A 19947-nucleotide genomic window follows, 5' to 3' on the forward strand; every position below is an offset into this window, starting at 1 on the left:
TTTATTTTAGGACCTGGGAGAATCAATCTAAAGGCCTACGTGAATGGTGGAAGTCTCAATTTCATTTACAATGGGCAATGCTCACAGACACAATGACCTACCTGCAGTTCCAGCAATTGCTACGCATCTGGACAAAGACGAGAGGACTATCTGATTCAGCTCTAAATCTTTTCCTCAAGCTCTGGAAAACACAGTGTGTTAGGAGAGGTAGATGATAAGCTTGGTAAGAGAAGAAGTACCACAGCACATTTTGAGTATCTAAAGGAACACGTCTCCCAAAAAGACCATGCAAAGGATGCATGGTGTTTTGGAAGATGCCTGTAAAGCTTTTACACACCCTTACTGAATGCTGTAAGCACTATTTGCTTGGTCATTAAACTATACAGGTTTTTTATTTACAAAGGTATTTCTTTTCAGATCTATACTCAGCTCTGACCCCTAAAACATTGGATTTCTGATTTTTATTAGTAATGGTTTGCTTGAGAAGACAAAAGCACAAAGGCAAAGCTAGAAAATTTGTACATAAATTAAACAAGTCAACCATGATGTACTCTGCGCAGGTTTCTCCAGCTCCGAATTAATCCAGGCTCCACAGTGGTAATGGGGATTTAGTTTTCATAGCAAGAAGATGAATACTTAGAAATATAATTCAAGGGGAATATTGGAAAGCCCCCTTTTCCACTACTTCTTCCCCGATTTATAGATGAACTCTTTATTGTAAATCTGCCAGCCCTGGTTTAAAGTTAAGAAATCACCAGTGGGGCAGGGGAGAGCACACAGGTAACAAAGCAAGCACAAATATTCTCGAGAGACTACATCTCCTCCAGTTTCTAAATCCGAAATCATGTTGTTATACAACACATTGCCCTTTCTCAACATACTCTTCTCAACTATTACTCAAGACTCCACGTTCGGAATCTACGTGGAAGTCTTCCACAAAGGTGAAGCAAGTATTTTCCATTTGGTGTTTTAACAATATAATAAATCAATAAGAAACAAGAGTAGCTATTAAAAACTGTATTTTTTACCCCCCAACAATTACATTTTTAGTGAAAAGATTAAACCACATAAACACTTTCACTTTTCTCCTTGAAAAGATTTAACAGCTCAGAAATGCCATAGATACACATGGAGGATGCACGTTAGCTTGACAATGACAGGCCACCACAATCCAGCCCATTCATTCCAGCCAGCAACCAGAAACACACGTATCCCCTTAAATTAACCCTTTAAGGGCTGCCCCCCCTTTGCACCAAAGTTAAAATTAAAGTGCCTCTTAGGCAACCAGGTCTAAATTTAAAGAATCTTTTGGGCTCATTCCTGGTTTCTTTTAATAAAGAAATTTCTTATCTGGCCCCAACAAACAGGGGTAAAAGATTTACTTTCACATTGAACTTCACAAAGCTGCAACTGAGTCAAAAGGATTTTTTTCATAAATAGATGTACAGTTGTTCTCATTACACAGTATTTATTTGCTCAAGATAATTTCCCTCCTTGTGCTCACGAGTCCGTTCTTCCTTTTGCATACATTCCATAGCTTTTTCCCCATTTTGAAACCATAAAGAGCATCCTGTCATCATAATTCCTTGCCATGAAAATGGTCACGTTGTCACAGTCACATTCTGGAATTGTTACTTCAAATAATTAACAACCATATGAAAGGAACCAGGAACAGGTGAATGGAGTTCTGCTTTAATAGATTTTGAAACATCTTAAAGTCAGTGCAAACCACAGGAAAATCTAGAAGCATTGTCAAAACGACCTGCACATACAAGGGAAAATGAAGTGCTAGGTTTCAGGCAGCAGTGCTAGAAATTTTATGTGCAGATTCCTGAAGAGTCAGTGCACTTCAGGGATTTCACTGCAGGTTTTTCAGTTTGTAAATGCACGTGTGTGTGTCTGTGCGCGCACGCATTTTAAGGCCCTGCAACTACCAAGAGAGTAAACCTGAGAGTGTCACCTGTACACTCACTATTGGACAGCTTAATGCAGTGCTACTGTCTCTTGGAACAGTGCCTAAAGAAAATGGTATTATCTTAGGATCCAGATAATTTCCATATCACCAAACAGTTGCAAGGAGCCAAACCACATACAATTTTTCAAGTGACTAGAAACTTAGTTTATTAAAGCCCAGTGCAAGTTGGATTTAAGTTAATGATCATTAATTTTTCCTTATGTGAGAGCTCGTCTTGTGCAGCAATTAAAGGGTTAAAGTGGAACTATATGTAGTATTTTAAACAAGTTCACATATTCTCTATACAAATTTGGCAAATTCATGTCACAGCCATAGATCGCATTCTTGCAATTCCTGCAAAATATCTACAGCTCCTCTGTCAGAAGCAAAGAGAGAAGCCACCTGAACAGCCAGGTCTATCCGGAGTTCATAGTACAGCCCACACAGTAGCACAGAATGGCTGGTGATCTCCATGTTCCAGCTTAAACAGGTAGACTTATTGAACGAAATATGCTTTCGACACATGCTCCCAAAAGAGCTTGAGGCCACAGAGCAGATGAGTATGGAAAAACTGATTGCATCAGAAACACTGCAGCCAACAGGAAATCAAAAACATGATTTCAAAGCCAATCAACAGAACAAAACAAACCCAAAAGAGCAAGCATTTATATGTGTGCAGATGTAATAAATATTGCAAAGCACATTTGTCTTTTTCCCCCCAAGTCAGTAAGTATAAAGAAATAACCAATGCACCAAAACATCAGCTTTCTGCAATGAAAATGTCAAAGTCAGCAAAATACCTGCAAGCCAACTGAAGAGAAAGAATTTGCATTGTCAACCAATCACAAGTTGCTTCCAGTTCTACGCAGCCAAATCAAACCCTCTTCAAATTCACAAGTTTGACCTAAATAAGCACCACAGCATGAAAAGCTTCTTTAGAAGCAGGATGTCAAGAGACTTTCTTTAAAATATAAAATAAAAAGCGAGATAAAAGGTTTTCATTGGTCAAGTTTGAAAAATTGTCTTCCTTTAGCCAATCACAGCCTGTCCCTTTGAGCCAATCAAAAATACACCTTTAGGTTCGTCCTTAATTAACACAGCCCAGCTGAGTAGCAAAAACTTATAGGAACAGATGGCTGCCAGATGCATTCTGAGGGTTGGACAAAGGGAAACAAAATTACAAGGGAGAAGGAATACCAAGAAACAATTAGGGTGGGCAAAGGAACTTATTAATGCTCAGCCATCCTCCTCTATCTTCAGAGATCTCACTGTCCTCTCCAGTTCTGTGTTGTTCAGGTATCCTGTAGTTACTGTCTTCTGTCTTCTGTCTCCGATCTGGAAAATGCCATCACAACATCCTCAGCACCTGTAATAATAATGGATACAGGAAAATGTGTGCCGTAATTACTTCCTTTAATGAATGGCAGATAGATGCCATATCCAAACTGTCATTCAACACATCCATAAAATCAATAGGAAAGGAAAAAGACGACAGACAGAAGAGAAAGCTGTGTTTTCTTATTTTTCTGGGACTGGAACCTGAAGCGGTCTAAACATTTCAACAGCAGATTTAAAACATTCCTTTGCAAGCCTAAGGAAATCAGTTTGTTTTTAAAGAAAACCAAGAATTCCTTGCTTCCACATATTTCTAAGAAGCAAGACTTAAAAAAAAAAAATTTCATAGGATTGCCACCACAGGCATGTAGAGATAATCCTTTTCCCCCCCCTCTGTAAACTCTGGCACTGCATAAGAGACTTACTGAGCTTCTCTGAAGTATGAGGAACTGTTCAATAAAACTCATGCTGCCCAATGCATCACGCTGTCATTTTTAAGTGACATTTAGATATTCTTTACTTTATCTTCACATCTAGATATTCATTACTCTTTGCTTTTAAGAATAAAAATTGTTCTAATAGGCCAGCTGAAAGGTTTTTGCTCCCCCCGACCCCCGAAAATCACTTTAACACCTTTTATAAACTAATGTGTCTTGAAAATGTTCATTCTCTAATGGAAGTGCAGTATTTTCTTTCAAACGGCAGGCTTCCATTTGCCCAGGGAACAGATACAGCTTTGCTAAATAATGCTTTTATCCCTAGCCTGAAGAAATCTTTTCCAGAAGAATTCAGTGTGTGGACTTTCTCAGTTACCTTTTTTTAAAAAATTTATTTTATTTTTTTCCAATTGAGGCTGTCAACTGCATATAATTACCATCAAAACTCATGTCCCCAAAGCACAGAAAGGTGTTCATTACCTTCCTCTAACCATCTCCAAGTCTTTGCAAACTTGTGTGGTCTTTCAAGCGGGCATTTATAGTAGAAAGACCTGAATGGCTTGAGAAACACGTCTGATAAAGGCTTGCAAGGAACATTCCATGCTAAGCTCTCATTCTTCAAGATACCTTGAGCTTTTCAGAAAAAATCTGCTCTCTGAACTTCCTAACTATAGAGCATGGCCTAACAGGCACTTAAAGAGAAATGTCTTCAGGACAATATGGAAATAAAAATAGATCATACAGTAGTGTCAAAGCAGTGGTTTAAATCAATATCTCTAGTCTAGACAAGAACTGGAAAACAACCCTGAAGGGCTGAGTGCAATATTTTTAATTTCTGTTAAAAATCCAATCCCAAGGAAAGTCAGATAAAAGTAAATGCTCTCTTTCATCTGTAGATCCTCTAACAGCATTTATCTAACTGCTTAGAAAATATGAATCCTCCAGTCACTGCCTATATAATTTCTGAAAATTATTTCCTCCATTCAAATGATCTTACGTGTTTAAGTGCAACAGATGACTCACAATGACCATTTTGGCCTTCATTAATTAAATTGGTCTGCTTGCGATAATTTTGCTTACTAAATTTTTCTTCAAAGCTTCTATTAAAGGATTAGACAACAAACTAGCAAATGCCGAAAGCAACACCCACTGCCTGTCCCCATTCAGGTAACTGATCAGCTACTGCATTCTCTTACTGGGGTTTGGAAAGTTCAAATTCAACTTGGATGGAGCATCAGCATGCAAATTACCCAGATTACCCAGTCTTTTACTTGAGGCATATCGAGAAACAGTTTTCAGTTTTGTGCCCCAAGCAACTTCTGCCTATACACCTGCATACAAGGTAAAAGAAAGAGGACTAATAAAAATTCCTCATCTGTTATAGTTATATGAAATTCCATTTCTCAGTTATCCAATTTGCTCTTTAGCTGCAATATAGAAGGAAAAGTGGCCAAAAAAAGGGGGAGAAGAGAAGGTTGTAAATTCCCCTCGCTAATAACTTAAAAACTAAATCAATGCTTATGAAATGCAACTACATTTATTTTTATACACTTCACAATTTATTTGTTATATGTACTCAAAGGAGGAAATATTAAGCACCAAGCAGTAGTTGGCTTTTCATATGTAGGACCCCTATCTTATAAAACTACATCAAAAACTGCTCTGATGCAGCCTTTTGCCAACATTCAGAAGCCCTGCAGTCATCTCCCTTTTAATCTCCTCCACAAACTGTTTTTTCCTTCATCAAAACATAAATGATACATAGCACTAGGATCCAGCTTTGAATTAACAAGTTGCCATGTTGATTTTTTTTTTTTTTTTTAAATGCATAAGAACTACTAGCCTCTACAAAAAGAAGGATTTTATTTGCAAGGATTCTGAAAAACACTTCTATGCTAAAAAGAGGAGGGAGTAATGACACCTTGAAGCACCAAGAAAGCAAGCGCACATAAAGCATAACCTATGCTGCTGTATTTTACGTGCATCCTCCTTTAAAGTCGAGGAGGCTTTGCTATGCAAGTCCAGAGCAGCTGGAGTAGCCTAGCAACCGCAAAATCACAGATGATGTCACATTAGCACAAGAGATGAGCTGGATTACTTAACAGATGTTGATTGTTTTCCTGGGGTGTCCCCTTTCTACAGTCTAAACATGAAAAAAATTCTTACAAGCATCCTTACAAGTTTCATGCAGGAAAGGAAATTTCATTCCAGATCATCATGCAACCCCATAAACACACAGGTCAATATTTCTGTCTGTCCCGAATAATTCCAGCTTTCGGCACTGTTCCTATACACAGCCTACTGTGCCGAGCCCACAGCCGTTTAAAACACATGATGAGCAGAAATAGCTTTTGGCACAAAGGATGCTGGGAATTCTGCAGTTCATTTTGGCTTTCACAATCAAAATAGCTATCGCTGAAGAGCAGGTTCACACTCAGCTAGCTCCTGTTCCAATTTTCTAGGCCCACCTGGCACAGCTTCAATACCAGTGTCACTGTCAATATGAACTTCTGACAACTTGCCATTTGCTTGGACTTTGAATAGGAAAAAAAGAAGGGAGTACAAGAAATACAGCTTGTCAATAAAACAGGAAAACAGAAAAAGCCAAATTTTAAAACAGTCTTCTATTTGGAAGAAAAAAGCATGAATACAACAAAGAATACAGTGTAAAATTGTGAAAAATACTTGAATACCTATAGCATTATTGAATTATTATTACATGCATCCTAAAGAAAGAAGTAGGACAGTAGATGGACAATGGGTCTAGAATTCAAGGTTTTGGTCTTTCACAGCCAAAGCTAACTGCACAGTCAGTGTGTAGTACCCATGTTTTACCACCAATGTAATTACGATAATTACAATTTTAAAGTTACCTGAAATCATGAACAAAGTGCATATGGTGTTTTTTATCATAACATCATCAAAAAGCATGCTCCCTCTCTGATGTTGTTTAGCACTTTATAATACATAGCTTCCCATATGGTACTTTTTAAATTAAGATAGGCAATCAGTACAAAACCCAAGGTAGGTAAACAATTCGTTAAGAGAAGATTATGAATTATGTTTGAAAGGATAATCATTGGGCTGGAAAGGAGATTACAACTGCACTTTCTCAACAGTTGGCCTTTGCACCAATTTTACTTAATACCTTCATAAATGATCCTGGAACAGAAAAGTAGTCATACACTAATGAAATCTGATGGCAATACAAAGTTAGAAAGTTCCACCAAAACACCAGGGAGCAGCAAAACAATATACAGGAATGAATAGGAGGTGGCAAAAGCTATTCATTTTGGAAAGGAAGATAAAGATTAGAAGTGATATATTTCTATATCCCATGTTTTAAACAAGATTAGTAAAGAATGGATTTTATACACAATTCTGAACAGTTTTATTTCCTGCTCCCTCCTCAGTTCCTTTTGTTATTTGATAGAGCTGCCAATGTTTTCATTTGCAGGAATTGCATGTAAACCAGCATTTGCAAGAGCCTCAGGCAATTGCCTTTAAAAAGGCAATTTGACCTATCAAATAAAAGAGAATACCGCCTTCCAGGTAGACAAGTAGGTGGGTGGGTAACCCGAGGGCACAACACCCAACAGAACAACATCTTGCAGTAAAGACTCAAGCCTATGCTGATTTCTTTTATTCCCACATTAAAGATCCAATTTTATCCTTACTGCAGTGAAACAGTATTACAAAAAGGAAGACATCCTTTGTCCAAGCAACAGCAGCCACATAGGAAGCTCTTGCAGGCTACCAAATCTGAAGCTAGCACGAGCAGGACCTTCTACTTCACACCAAAACCTATGGTTGCCAGAGAATGTCAGCCCAGTCACTTTCAACACAAGTATCACTGCCCTCTGGGTAGTGCACCTCATCGCCTTATTTTATATTCACTAACAGAAGAAATAGTTTGTTATTCAGCACTTCTCCATTCTTCACGAGCACCATCACTCCTGGCTGGGATATGAAAGGCAATAGTGTTTCCCAGATGCAGAACCAGTTTGTTCAGGGGACTTGCAAAGAGGGAAGATACCTTCATGTCCGTAAACCGAGTAGTTAGTTATAACAACGCCACAACCTCTCGAAGGGCAGTAAGTCCTACGGGTTTTAGCTGAGCATTTCGACGATCTGAAAACAAAGGAAAACTTCTCTGCTGCACTCCAGTAAGGGTAAAAGCACAGTATGCAAATGGAAGGGATACTCTCATCAGTGCTTTCAACTTTCCAGAAGCCACTTACAGAGCATGATTATTTCTGAAGATGTCCTGTAGCAAAAAAACCTGGGTGACATTTGTCCAGAAAAAGGTCACCCACATCCACATTTCTCAGCACAAAAGCAGGTTTTGTTCAAGTCTAGTCCTACAACCCCAACTATCCAGAGCTAAATGAAACCAATCTAACAAGTCTGCTCATTAAGCAATTCTACAGCCGCCAGTGTTCATGTACAAATACAAACATTCCCAGAGAATAGAGCAGGGGTTTCTATGTGGTGAAAGGAAAGCAGGGATTAGAGTACTAGTGAATAGAGCTTCTGCTGCAGTCCTACTTGGCTCCCACAACGGATGTTTTCTTTCTAATCAAGTAAAAAAAAAATAAATTAAAAAAGCAGAGCACAGGTTACAAAGTTAAGCTGCACCTTGCCAAAAGCCTGCAACTAAGACAATAGGACGGTGAACCATGTTTACTTTTAGCACATCCTTCACTGAGCTTTGCACTTCCAGTAATTAATGTATAGAACAATGAGAAAGACACATTTATACCTGACCTTCTACACTCTATACGTACAACTTCTCTCTCCACAGCTGTCCCTTTTCTGGATACACGTTTCTACACTGAAATAGAGACTTACATACACACCCAACAAAATATTCCCCGTCTTCTTTCATGAGCAAAGCATTAACTGCCACGCTTTCAGACATGCAAATACTTCTCCCGCTCCTGCCTTACACTTTCTCACCCTCATCCTTCCTAGAAATTAACAATAATTAACTGGTAGGCCTATGTCCTATCTTAAAAAGCAATAGTGACAGTCTTACCCCACTAACTTTCAAAAAAATCCTGCTGCAATTGCAGTTGTTTGGACTGCTGCATTTAGGAGTTCTTTTACACCACTTGGACTTCAGTCTTAGCAAGCCAAGATGATCTGAAGGTCAAATGACTTTACTGCACAGCAGTAAAGACTGTAGATATCCACTGAGCTCAGCACACGCAACTGCTAATCAGTTCACCTAAGTTTCAGAAAATTTCACAAGATGACTGAAGTTAATGCCTTCCACAGCAAGTACTCAGCTACAGTGATATCAAGCCAGTAGGGTACAAGTACAAGCTGGATTAAAACCACACTACCTTAACACAAAGGAAGATGCTAACTGGCACATCTAACAGCTGCTGTTTCCAAGTGTTCTTTGAATGATGAGTAGATACATACACCTGATTTGTTTGTAGTCACCTGCAAAATTAATTAAACCCCCAAAGCCTTTAGAGATCAGAAGGTTAAGCCTGTCATGAATTTCTGAAGGCTGCCAAAAAACCCCCCTCTTTACTTCCCTCAAGATCTTTGTATACACACATTCCTTCAATTACATTCCAGCAACTATCTTCTAAACACTAACTTTTCTCTGAAATTCCCAGTATTAGTATCCTAGTCTGGCATTCTAAAAATACAACATGCACTGCTGAGAGGAGGAGCACATTAAACCAAGCATTGTGTTCAAAAGAATAAAACTATACCGAGAAGAGTGCTATCTCCATTTCTCCACCACTGTCTGATATTTTGTGAGCATGGTCCCCCTCCTAACTCCACAAGCAGCCTGGGTTCATTTTTAACACCCTACCATCCAGAAAACGCATCTAACCTAGCCTAGGCATGTGTTTGCATCTCAGCTTTGCCCTCCCCAAGGGACCAGCTTTCTTCAAAAACCAGCACGACACTCCTGTTGCTATAGGAACAACAGAGCTGTAATCACCAAGGTCTTAGTATAATTCACATATCATGCTTACTAGCTGCGCAGCTTCCATTTAGAGATTTACCAGAACAGTGACTTAAGAAAGCCAAGTGCTAGCCTACTATTTAGAAATTTAAGTAACTTGGAAACAGGAAATGATTTTTTTTATGCAGGAGGTGCTTCTGTGCATATAACCTCCTGAGAGGCTTTTTGCTTGTATTAAAAATATGTGAGAAAGCCTTAACTTCATCATTTTGAGCTCAAGAAACCTAATGAGTCTGAGCTGCATTAGATCTTGCTGCAATGCAGGGAAGACGACTAATGTGTTTAAATCTCAAAACAGCTCATGATTACATCTACTCTCTAGCATATACACAAGTTGAACGCAGATGCCTTTGGGTTCCTCAGTTATTCTTGCAGCCATAAAAACAAATCAACAAACAACCCACAGATGTTAGCTAAAAAGCTCCTTGAGTAAAGAAAAATGCTCTATATTTTGCACTTTCATATAGGTGTTAACAACATTACAACAACGATCAAAAAATAAAATGGTTATAAAAAATGTGAGAATGACATTAATGTTTAGTTCCTTAATTAATACTAAGCTTAAGTATTAAGTACTTCAGCTTGGAGTTTTAGAACTGTAACTCAGGCTTTTCTGGGTTACTGAGATCTCATCCCCTCTGCTAGCAGTTCATCTTTCAATGGATAATAAAGTATTTCTAATACATCAGATAAACCTCATAACTGTCACAGATGCAACACGATTGTCCAGATCAGCTGAAGAAAAGAATGGGTGAACAGGCCGAAGTGTTAATAAAAATAGCTAAAATATCAAGCTATGAGCAGAATCTAGACATCTGAATTGCCTACATGTTACTTGCTCTTGGTGGACTGTTGTCCGTGTTAGGAAAACTGCACCTCTAGAGAAGTGTAACAAAGTCAATACACTGAGGGACTAAGCACTTCCAGAGATTCTGGAATACACCGAAAAGAAAGGCCAAATAGAGCTGGAACTAAAAAAAAATATATAATATTTTAAGACTGGAGTACATGTTCTGGTCATTCAAGATCCCTTCACAGATCTATTGCTCTAATATATATTGCGGCTATGAACGTAAAATGTTTACAACACATATTAGAAAGATTTGCAATACTTTCAATTTGATATCTGCTACAGCACATTAGAGAACCCTGGACATATTTCATCATTACCTGATTTACACAAAGATATTCAGTAATGCAATCAGAATAACTTTGAGCTCCCTTTCAGGAAAATGAGATACCCTTCAACAGTATACAATGCAGATGCTTCATGAGTGAAGGTGTTCCAAATGTACCTTTCAGATGTAAAAGAAGATCTGTAAACAATCCTACAACACAGTGATTTTGTATGTCTGAACTGGTGAATTTCTTCTGAAAGCAAGATGGTAAATAAAAATATAAAAGAGTTTAATTTCTCCTCCTCCTATAAAAATAAGCACAAACTGAAGGGGAGTCTTAGACTTCAGCCTTGCTTAAAAATTACAGGGGTATTCTAAGATGCTTCTTGATCAAAATTCGCAATTAACTTCTATTGCTGAATCCTAAGCCAGTAAGCAGAGTATCATGGAGGAACTTTAAATGTCAGAGATATCGTTATAAATAGTGGCTCACTGAAGGTTTATGGCACAAGCACCTGAATTCAACACTGACAAGTGTAAACTTCTTTTTTCAATGCACCGTCACATTGCTGCAAATATATATTAGTCACATAGGTTGCAGTGACTCCCTGTGGTCAAACAAATAGACTAAACAAAGAAGTTGACAAATCTTTATCAGAAACCATAGTACTGACCACCACACAGTGATAAGCTCAGCAGTCCCACCTCAGGTAATCACTATGACGCCACCAGCCAGCTATTCTAAGGCAATATTTCATGGATGCACAACAAAGAAAAGCATAAAAAATGTAATAGAGACTGTGATACACTTACAAAATTCTAGACCATCCATCCTCTATAGTCTTCTAAAAAAAAAAAATATCTTCCTGTAATTCTGGAGCCAAACTACAGCATTTTTAAGTGACACAAAAATGTGCAGGTCTATAACAAATCTTTTAGACTGCTAAGGCCATGAATGTCATTCCCTTTTTTGGAACGAAATGGGGGTATGAAATAGGCTTTCTGTCTTTTGTGTGCCTGCTGCAGGAAAATTACTCTAAAGATAGGTCTGGGACAAGCTAGGCTGAGAGCAGTCTGTCCTACTATTGGAAGAAGATTGTGAAATCCACTAACATACTAACTCTTTGTATGTTACTCCTTAAATAACATACCTTTTAATTGTTGTGTAAGGCAAGTTGCATAAAGGAAAAAAAAATCCTCTAGAGGAGATTCAATGAAAACAGCAGAACAGCAGGGAAGAAATTTCCTTTAAGGCATCTTGAAGAACACGAAACATTTAAGTACCTCAGCATGCGGACTTCGGACAGGGTTTTTCAGCACAAGATAATGCCATCTAGTGGAGATGGAATCTTCATTAAGATGGCAAATTGGACACCTATATACAATTTGTATTCTCTATTTCCAATACATTCATATTCGACCCTTCCTGTTTCACTAATGTCAGAATACAGGAAAAAGTACAGACAGACCGCACTGATTCCTGCTGCATGAGCCGCCACACCTAACAGCAAAGAACAACATTATCATAACTGACTGTTAGAAATCTGGAGAGATTTCTAAGAAATCAAAGTCCTGAGCAATAAATTATAGTTGCTTATGTCTATACAGCACACTACAGCTTCATCTTTCTCCAAAGGAAAAAGTACTTGGCTAGGTTTCCTCGTTTTCATTTGTTCTTCATGCTACTCACTACTTAATTTGGAGAGATGGCATATCTGCATACAAAAAGAACCAACATACTTTCCCAATTTTCTAAATATTTAACTGTTTTCTTTCTTTGTTCTTTTTCCCCTACCAAGAAAAATCTTAATGGTCAGACCACCAGCTTAATTATAACTTGGGAGGATCGAAGATAGATTGTGGGGTCAAATCTCCCAGGAAAGACAGCAGTGTCTCAGAGTACATCAAAGCAAGCATCAACAGGAAGGACTTCACTTCCCTATGGACAAAGTTTTAAGAATCTTCAAGGACTTTAAGAAAATGATGACAGAGAAATCAGTTAGCATCTGTTCAAATATGGGATAAAGACAACATCTTGAACAATGTATGAAGCTCTTGCATTTCCTGTATTGAATGATTACTAAGTCTAGAAGCAGACTAAGTAACTGTTGGTCTCTCTTCTGAGTACATTTAAGTTAAGTCAAAATTGAATTTTTTGAGTCTCCAAAGCCCTCTGCGAAGTGAGAAAATATAATTTTACAGATAATAAAACCAAACAGTTTAGACAAGGAAGTCAGATCAAGCTGTGCAGGAGCACAGCTGTACGAAGTATCTGTGTCCCCCAGCTGGACTTCTGTTTTTATTCTCTCTTCTTTGCCAAAGTGCAGGTAATTCAGCATTTATTTTCATTGTGAGAAAAGTAACTACTTTAGGGATAACGCTGAAAAATGCCAACTTCAGCTAAGACAGTCTTTCTGACCTGAATATGTCTACCTCAGTTTTTGATGAGAAGCTGGCAAATTTTTGCTTTAGACTGGCAGGAAAGTTTAAGAATTCTCAGCCAAAATATACGAGTATATCTATCTCCATCAATCCCCCAGCTATGTGAGGAATGAACACACAGGCTTAAAAATGAAGAGCAAGTTTGTGCAGGCTGTGTTTCTAATGGTTTTCTAAATGTCTTAGATCTATATTAAATTTCTGCTCAACTCAGTTCTTTCTGGCATACGAGTCTTAAAATTTTCCTTCAGTACCAAATTCTACATTATGAATGTGATCTGGCATGAGGCCTATGAAGGGGAGGATAAAAAAAGTAATCAGAAAGAAACATTCAGGTTCAGAAGAGATCAGCAGATTCAGAGCAGCACCGCACTATTGTTTACCAAGACTTCTGCAAAGAATTCACAAAAGCAGCACGTACTTCATCCCCTTAATGGGAATCTAAACAAACCAAAGCAGACTTGTAAACTTATTTCATGTCTACTACCCCTGCACGGGAATTAATTACGTTGTTCAAGTTAAAGAAATGCAATGGGAAACAAATTCATCCTATTGGTAAACTTTCCCTTTTACTCTGCTGAAATAGTAACATTGCACTTCCATATTCATGGAAATGTGAAAAACAAAAGATGTTGTTAGATGATTCCATTTTATTTTGTGAGAAAAGCATTATCAAGCAACTAGAGTCATAGTAACTAAATTATCAGATGCATAACAAATTGCTTTTGTACCTTAAAAATCTCTATCTACTTTACATTTTATTTTGTTATAGAACTCCCAGTCTGAAGCGTACAAAGAAAGTGCTTGCCATCCCCAGCCTTGTTCCTTTTTAAGCACAGATGTCCAGGTTAAGAATAAATATAAAAATTTAGATGAAAGTCATCTTATGCAGAGGATCCATACTGAATACAGTTAAGACACACTTAGAACTAGAGGGACCTATGTATATCTGAATTCAACTTCACCTATAGCAAAAAAAAAAAATCAATCAGGTTAAAATTTATTTCTATTTTATGTATTACATAGAGTAGGAAGCTATATATATGCATTTAGCTCACAAGACTTTGGCCATCAATGTTTTGAGTTATCATCACGGAGCATAAAATGTTTAACAATGCTCTTCATCCTAACGAATCTTACGTATAGCCAAGACTAACTTTACCTGTTAAAATAAAACCACCTGTTGAACAGTACACTCTAGTTCTCTTCCACAGATTATAGCAGGCAATGACTTGCATATCCCAGATTGCAGGTTGGGTTTAAGTAGGTGGCCTGTTATTACAGAAATACAGGAACCTACATTTGGTATTTTCTGAGAATGTTCTCACAGATTAAATAAACACAAGGCAAACAAATCCAGTACTCACCCTGATCAATTGAGTGTTGAGGAAGCTGGCTAAGTTGGCTATTCACTACACCTGCATATGTGCGCAAGAACTCCTCTTCACTAGCAGTCAGCTGGAAATGTACAAAGAGTCAGTCAGCAAAAAGGAAAATGAGGAAAGACTGAAGATATTCTCGCCCACTTCCCAATAAGAAACATGACAGTGGCCTCTATTCTACTCTTCAACAGTTGAATCAACTGTTATTTGTGCAAACTATTACCATCAACAAGGACACAGCAGCAAACTGGTACATCATGTATTCATGGAGAGATTCAAAGTTGCCTTAAAACAGTTGCTTTATTTTGCTCATTTTCCAATAATGAAAAACTTTATGTAGAGAAATGGTCAGATGCTCAGATTTACCCTCATAATATTTAAGCAAAAATCCATTGTGCAGATAATGGTTAAGTCAATGACGGCTAAAACAATTCAGTAATAAAACCAGACCATCACCTGCCCGCCTCAGTAAGCACTATCCCAGTACTACAAAAATTGACTGGCAAGCCACAAAATATGGGCTGTGACAGTGCATCTTACATTTGATCCCATCTTCCTCAGCATGAGGAGGACTCTCACTTTCTGCTGAATATACATCTCCTCCGGACTCTTTCCGGGGACACCCTCACGGTTCATTCCCCTCCTGCCAGCTCCTGGATTTCCTGAAGATCAGAAAAAGACAAAGTAAAATAGGTAATAGGCTATAGTAGTAATAATCAGAAAAGTTTAATTTCCAAAATACCTGGTTTTTGTCAGTGGGTAGACCACTTAATAGGCTGGGAGAGTAAGGAATCGCATCACTTGATCAGGGAAAGCCTTAAAAATTTGAACAGCTAAATTGGGCCTTACACAGGCAACTCAAACATTCAAAGAGGCTGATGTTCACATCCCTACTAGCTCATTATCTGTTGTTGCATTACTGCGTGAGTAGAAAAAGAGAATTCTAATAACTAGATGAAAGAATCACCCTGACAGAAGAGTCTGTGGTTTTGGGTTTTTTTCCCCGTAAATAAGCACAACCAGTATGAAAACAGGTTGCAGAATGCACTGCCATCAAGCCTGCAAGTCTTTCTCCTCTCTTCTTTCCTTTTTCCATTTTACATCATATTAAAAAAGGCTACTGCACTTCTGTAAAAATTAATAAAATTTATTAAATGGTTTTGGCGGGAACAAATAGCTAAGAGGAGCAGGGAAGGAGTAGAGTTTATCATCCTTTCTTGTATCATTTAAAAGCAAAGTTTTGCTTTTCTATTAAAAAATAATTATGTTATGGAATAAACAGACTATGCTATCTAAATTCTATAGTGCAGAGCATGATTACACTTTGTTGTCCGAGTATCTGGTAATTATTTAAGTACAATAGGGTGTTTACCAAGACAAAAAAAAAGTTCAGCCATACTCTCCACCTGCTATTAAAAATTATCTTGGAGCACGTTTAAGTCAACAACAGCAAAAACCTTAACTTCAAATTTCGAAAATAATGGTGCTTCAAATAATACACTAGGACAGCAGCATAACAAACCAAACTAACCTCTTAGAAGTATTGTGTAGGAGAAACATAATCCCCACTAAAGAATCTGTGGATGGAGGTGTAAGACAGACACTCTTCCACCACGCACAGCTCGGAGAAGTAGCTCCAGAACAGTTCTCCGACTAGTTTTCACTCACAGAACTGGGTCTGGTCCTATACTAAGCTTTAAATCTGCTTGCCCGAAACTTAGTAACCAAGGGAATACACTACATGGGAGGCATGCTTAGTGAAGACTGTATCACACCAGGTTCAAATACACTGTTTTCCATGTAATGTTTTCCTGGAGTCATTACCAACCTCTCCCCTCACTTTATTTTCATTATTACTTTTAAGGGAAAGTAATCTGGGTGTGGAAACAGTTTAAAATTACACATAGGCCCTCCTGAGTGAGTCAGAAGTAATGCAAACTGAAGTAGCAGCTGCTGGGATAGGCTTTACCACCCACATTACTTAGCATGAAGATAACAGTAGTAAAAGGTGCAGAAGGCTATATCACCAGTCCTACTTGACTAAGTTTCCAGTGGGAAGATTTGCATTATGCTGATTTGCCATAGATGATTCTGCTTGGAAGCTTGCAGCCTGTAAGTGTGCAAGGTGATTTTTTTTTCTTTTTTTTTTTTTCCTATAATCAGCAAAGTGCTTTCTGAAGGGGAAATAAAACTATCCCATATTTTGTGTAGTGTCAATTCAAATAAGTAGATTGGATTATGTTATTAAGCATATACTCCAAAGTGCAATTTACTGAGTGCTAACAAGTGATGTCAATAGTAAAACAATGAACAAAATAGGACAGTGAGCAAGAGATATTAAGTTACACATACCCAGAGACTGATAAAACAATAAACCTTTATCAAGATAGCAAGTAAGTCTGAAAAGTTGTGACTGTTTCTTAATATTATACTAATACATACTTTGTTTTTTTAAGATACTGTTACTTGAAGAGGGAAGGTGCTGTACCAGTAGCCAAGGAAATCAATTTAGAAAAGAAAAAGCACAACAGCAAAAACCCGTAATGTAACACACCTATTGTTTAAAAACGGAACAAATTGTATGGGATACCTATCAACAGGTGGCACCACACACAAGCACCAAGAAAATGCCATGGCTGCCCCCATGCCAGCTAGGAAGACCACATTTCAGCATTCCTCTACACATCAGATATTACAAGAGATTTGTAGTCTATACATGTTGTTATTCATTGTTTTCCATCGTAATAGTCTTCCAGTTGTTTATTAATTTTTCAAACTTTAACAAGGAGTGATGGAAATTCCTATCTAAACGTGGTGCTTCTAAAGTAAACTTCAGCCAAGATGGATTTATCATGAAGCTACCTGTTTAACAGGAAGGATAAAAATACTAAAGCCTGCCCATTCAGCAAATGCTTCACAAAGTTAGTAAGCAACACAGGGGAAAAAGCACTCAATATGGCTCAAAAGCTATCAGAATATATGTATGAAGAGGTTAAACGAAGATTACACAGCAACAGTGCTTTGTTCTTCATACACTGCGCAATTATTTTGTGTGATAGCCTCAGCCACCATAGCTTTTCCTACTTTATGACATCAAAGTAGGAAGACAAAAGTCTTAAGACAGTAGTGAGACTCCAGCATGAAAAACCTTAACATATCTGTTTCTGTTACATAAATCTTTTATAAGACACGGTTTAGGATGACAACACTACCCAGCACATATTACATCAGTAAATTTCCAAAACCACTTACAAAGCTAGTATATGCCCAGAAGACAGCACAAGCCATCTTTACAAATGAAGGACTGAAAAATCTTATCAAAGTACTTATCAGTTTTGCTTTCTCAAAAAAGCTACATTAATATGCTATACATAATGAAACCTTACTTAAGCAGAACTTTCCTAACCCTACAATTCTTTCTGGCACATACATGAAGCTGTGGTCCCCCTGTCCCCAACCAATGAAACACCAGAGATTTCCCTGCCAACATACCTGCTTCTAAAAACCACAGAAGATCAGATAACCCACGTGTTCAGTCCCGATTAATGATTGTAGCTGGAAAAAATGTATGAGGAAACTGCCCTGTGAAAACAAATGAGCAAAGCATTACAGAAATACACAAAGTTGAAAACCAGAAAGACCCTTCATTCAATATGCTTTGAATCACAGCCTTCTTTAGAACACGGTCTAGCCAAAATTTGTAAAACTGTAGGCTTGTCTGGAGTTTGTAGACCCTTTTTAAAGTGTAAGGTTTTTAAAGGTCAAGCTATTCTTCATCTGCAAGATTTACACCCTAACCATACCAATGACATTCCCAATCACTTGAGAATGGAATGCATTCAAGCTTTGCATTCTTTAAGAACCTTTCAGCATAAAACCCAACTCCCTGGAAAAACCAATAAACGTTGTGACACGTAATTTCTTCTAGTAAAAAAAAAAAAAAACCAACAAAAAACCCCAGGCATAGCTTACCAAAGATTTGAGGAAAACTAGGGAGAAATGTCAAGCATGCTGATTTTGACCAAAATTGTTGTTTTCAGCTATGCATATGTTATCTGAATATAGCAATTACCAAGACTGGCACTTGAAAGCTGGGCTGGAAATCTCTTTGTGCAGAATTTTTCAGACCAACCTCACTGTTCAGTCACCAACAGCTAACAGTTACAGACTTTTTTTTTTTTTTTTTTTAAGACTTGTGACATATTTCTGAACGTATTTTACAACTGACACTGGGTATCAGGGCATGGTAAGAATTTATAACTCATCCTATCCATCACATAAGCCTCTAAGGCAAGCAGCTCAATCTCACAAATGAAGTGACAGTTCAAGCCCTCTGTAATGTGCAATGAAATAGCAAGTGCCTGCTACTCAGGACAGCATCGCAGCTAGAATCATGGAATTAATAGCATAAGTTGCTGTACGTAATTAACAAGCTTCTGATTAGGAAATACACGCGTATCTGCACCATTTGTTAATGGTCCAGCTTAAATTTACCAAACATAGTTTGGTTTTTTGGGTGGGTTGGTGTTTTTTGGGGTTTTTTTTTGGTGGTCAACAAGTGAATGCAGATCTAGACTAATTCAATTTCTTTCATGGCTGTTCACCACCCCACGCAGATGTTATTACTAGCAAGGAAACACAACTGCAGTAGCTAGAGCTACTCAATTGTTCTGTAAACCAGGTTCATCAGAGAAACACCGAATCCAAAATACCTGCTAGCTTTGCCCATAGGTTCTCTAGTGTCTTTTACTAATAAGTGTTGGAAGCAGCTGAGCTTTATCAATGGCTTAAAAGAATCATTTTACCTCTCCAGAGAAGAGAAATTGACTGCTCTGAAAGGATTATTTAAGCCCTACCTCACTAATTAGTTCTCACTGTTCTTGCCCTCTAAATATGCAATGTAGTCCCAAGAAAGATTACGTACAGCATTGACAAGAGGACCGTTTGCAGTAACTAATTGCTGTTCTCATTTCTATGGACTTCAAAGACACACACCCCCCCTACCACCACCACTGTACAAATAGTCACCACACAACCGTGGAACTCCTTCCTAAAGAAAAGGATTAGAGCATGGGAAGTAATCACTTCTGAGATGCACTTCTGTCCTACTGACAATAACAGCGTATTTACAGCTACCATTAAAATTCCCCACGCACACCCAAATGGCAAATAATAGCAATCCATGCGTTTGTTATATTTAACACCAAATACAAATGAAAACAGAGAGATCAAATGTTTTCCTAACCCTATAAATTCAGAGGAATTCAGCTGAGAACCAAAATAGCCTCCA

General features: G+C 37.9%; 1 protein-coding gene across 9 annotated transcripts in view; it reads right to left on the reverse strand.

The window, feature by feature from the left end:
* Positions 1-522: 522 nt before the first annotated feature.
* CTNNBIP1 (catenin beta interacting protein 1) overlaps positions 523-19947 on the reverse strand; it is a 34790-nt gene continuing 15365 nt past the window's right edge. For 8 of the 9 annotated variants that reach the window (XM_049799328.1, XM_049799288.1, XM_049799297.1 and 5 more), the window contains 4 exons: positions 18150-18239; positions 15198-15319; positions 14643-14733; positions 524-3320 (listed from right to left, as the gene is read on the reverse strand). In XM_049799328.1, coding sequence (XP_049655285.1) covers positions 3262-3320; positions 14643-14733; positions 15198-15293 — 246 coding nt within the window. In that variant the 5' untranslated portion in view covers positions 15294-15319; positions 18150-18239 and the 3' untranslated portion in view covers positions 524-3261. Of the gene's footprint in view, positions 3321-14642; positions 14734-15197; positions 15320-18149; positions 18240-19947 lie in introns of all 9 variants that reach the window. The other variant, XM_049799347.1, reaches the window with a different exon arrangement.

Source organism: Accipiter gentilis, chromosome 1 (genome assembly GCF_929443795.1).
Source record: "Accipiter gentilis chromosome 1, bAccGen1.1, whole genome shotgun sequence".
In the NCBI taxonomy this organism is placed as follows: Eukaryota; Metazoa; Chordata; class Aves; order Accipitriformes; family Accipitridae; genus Astur; species Astur gentilis.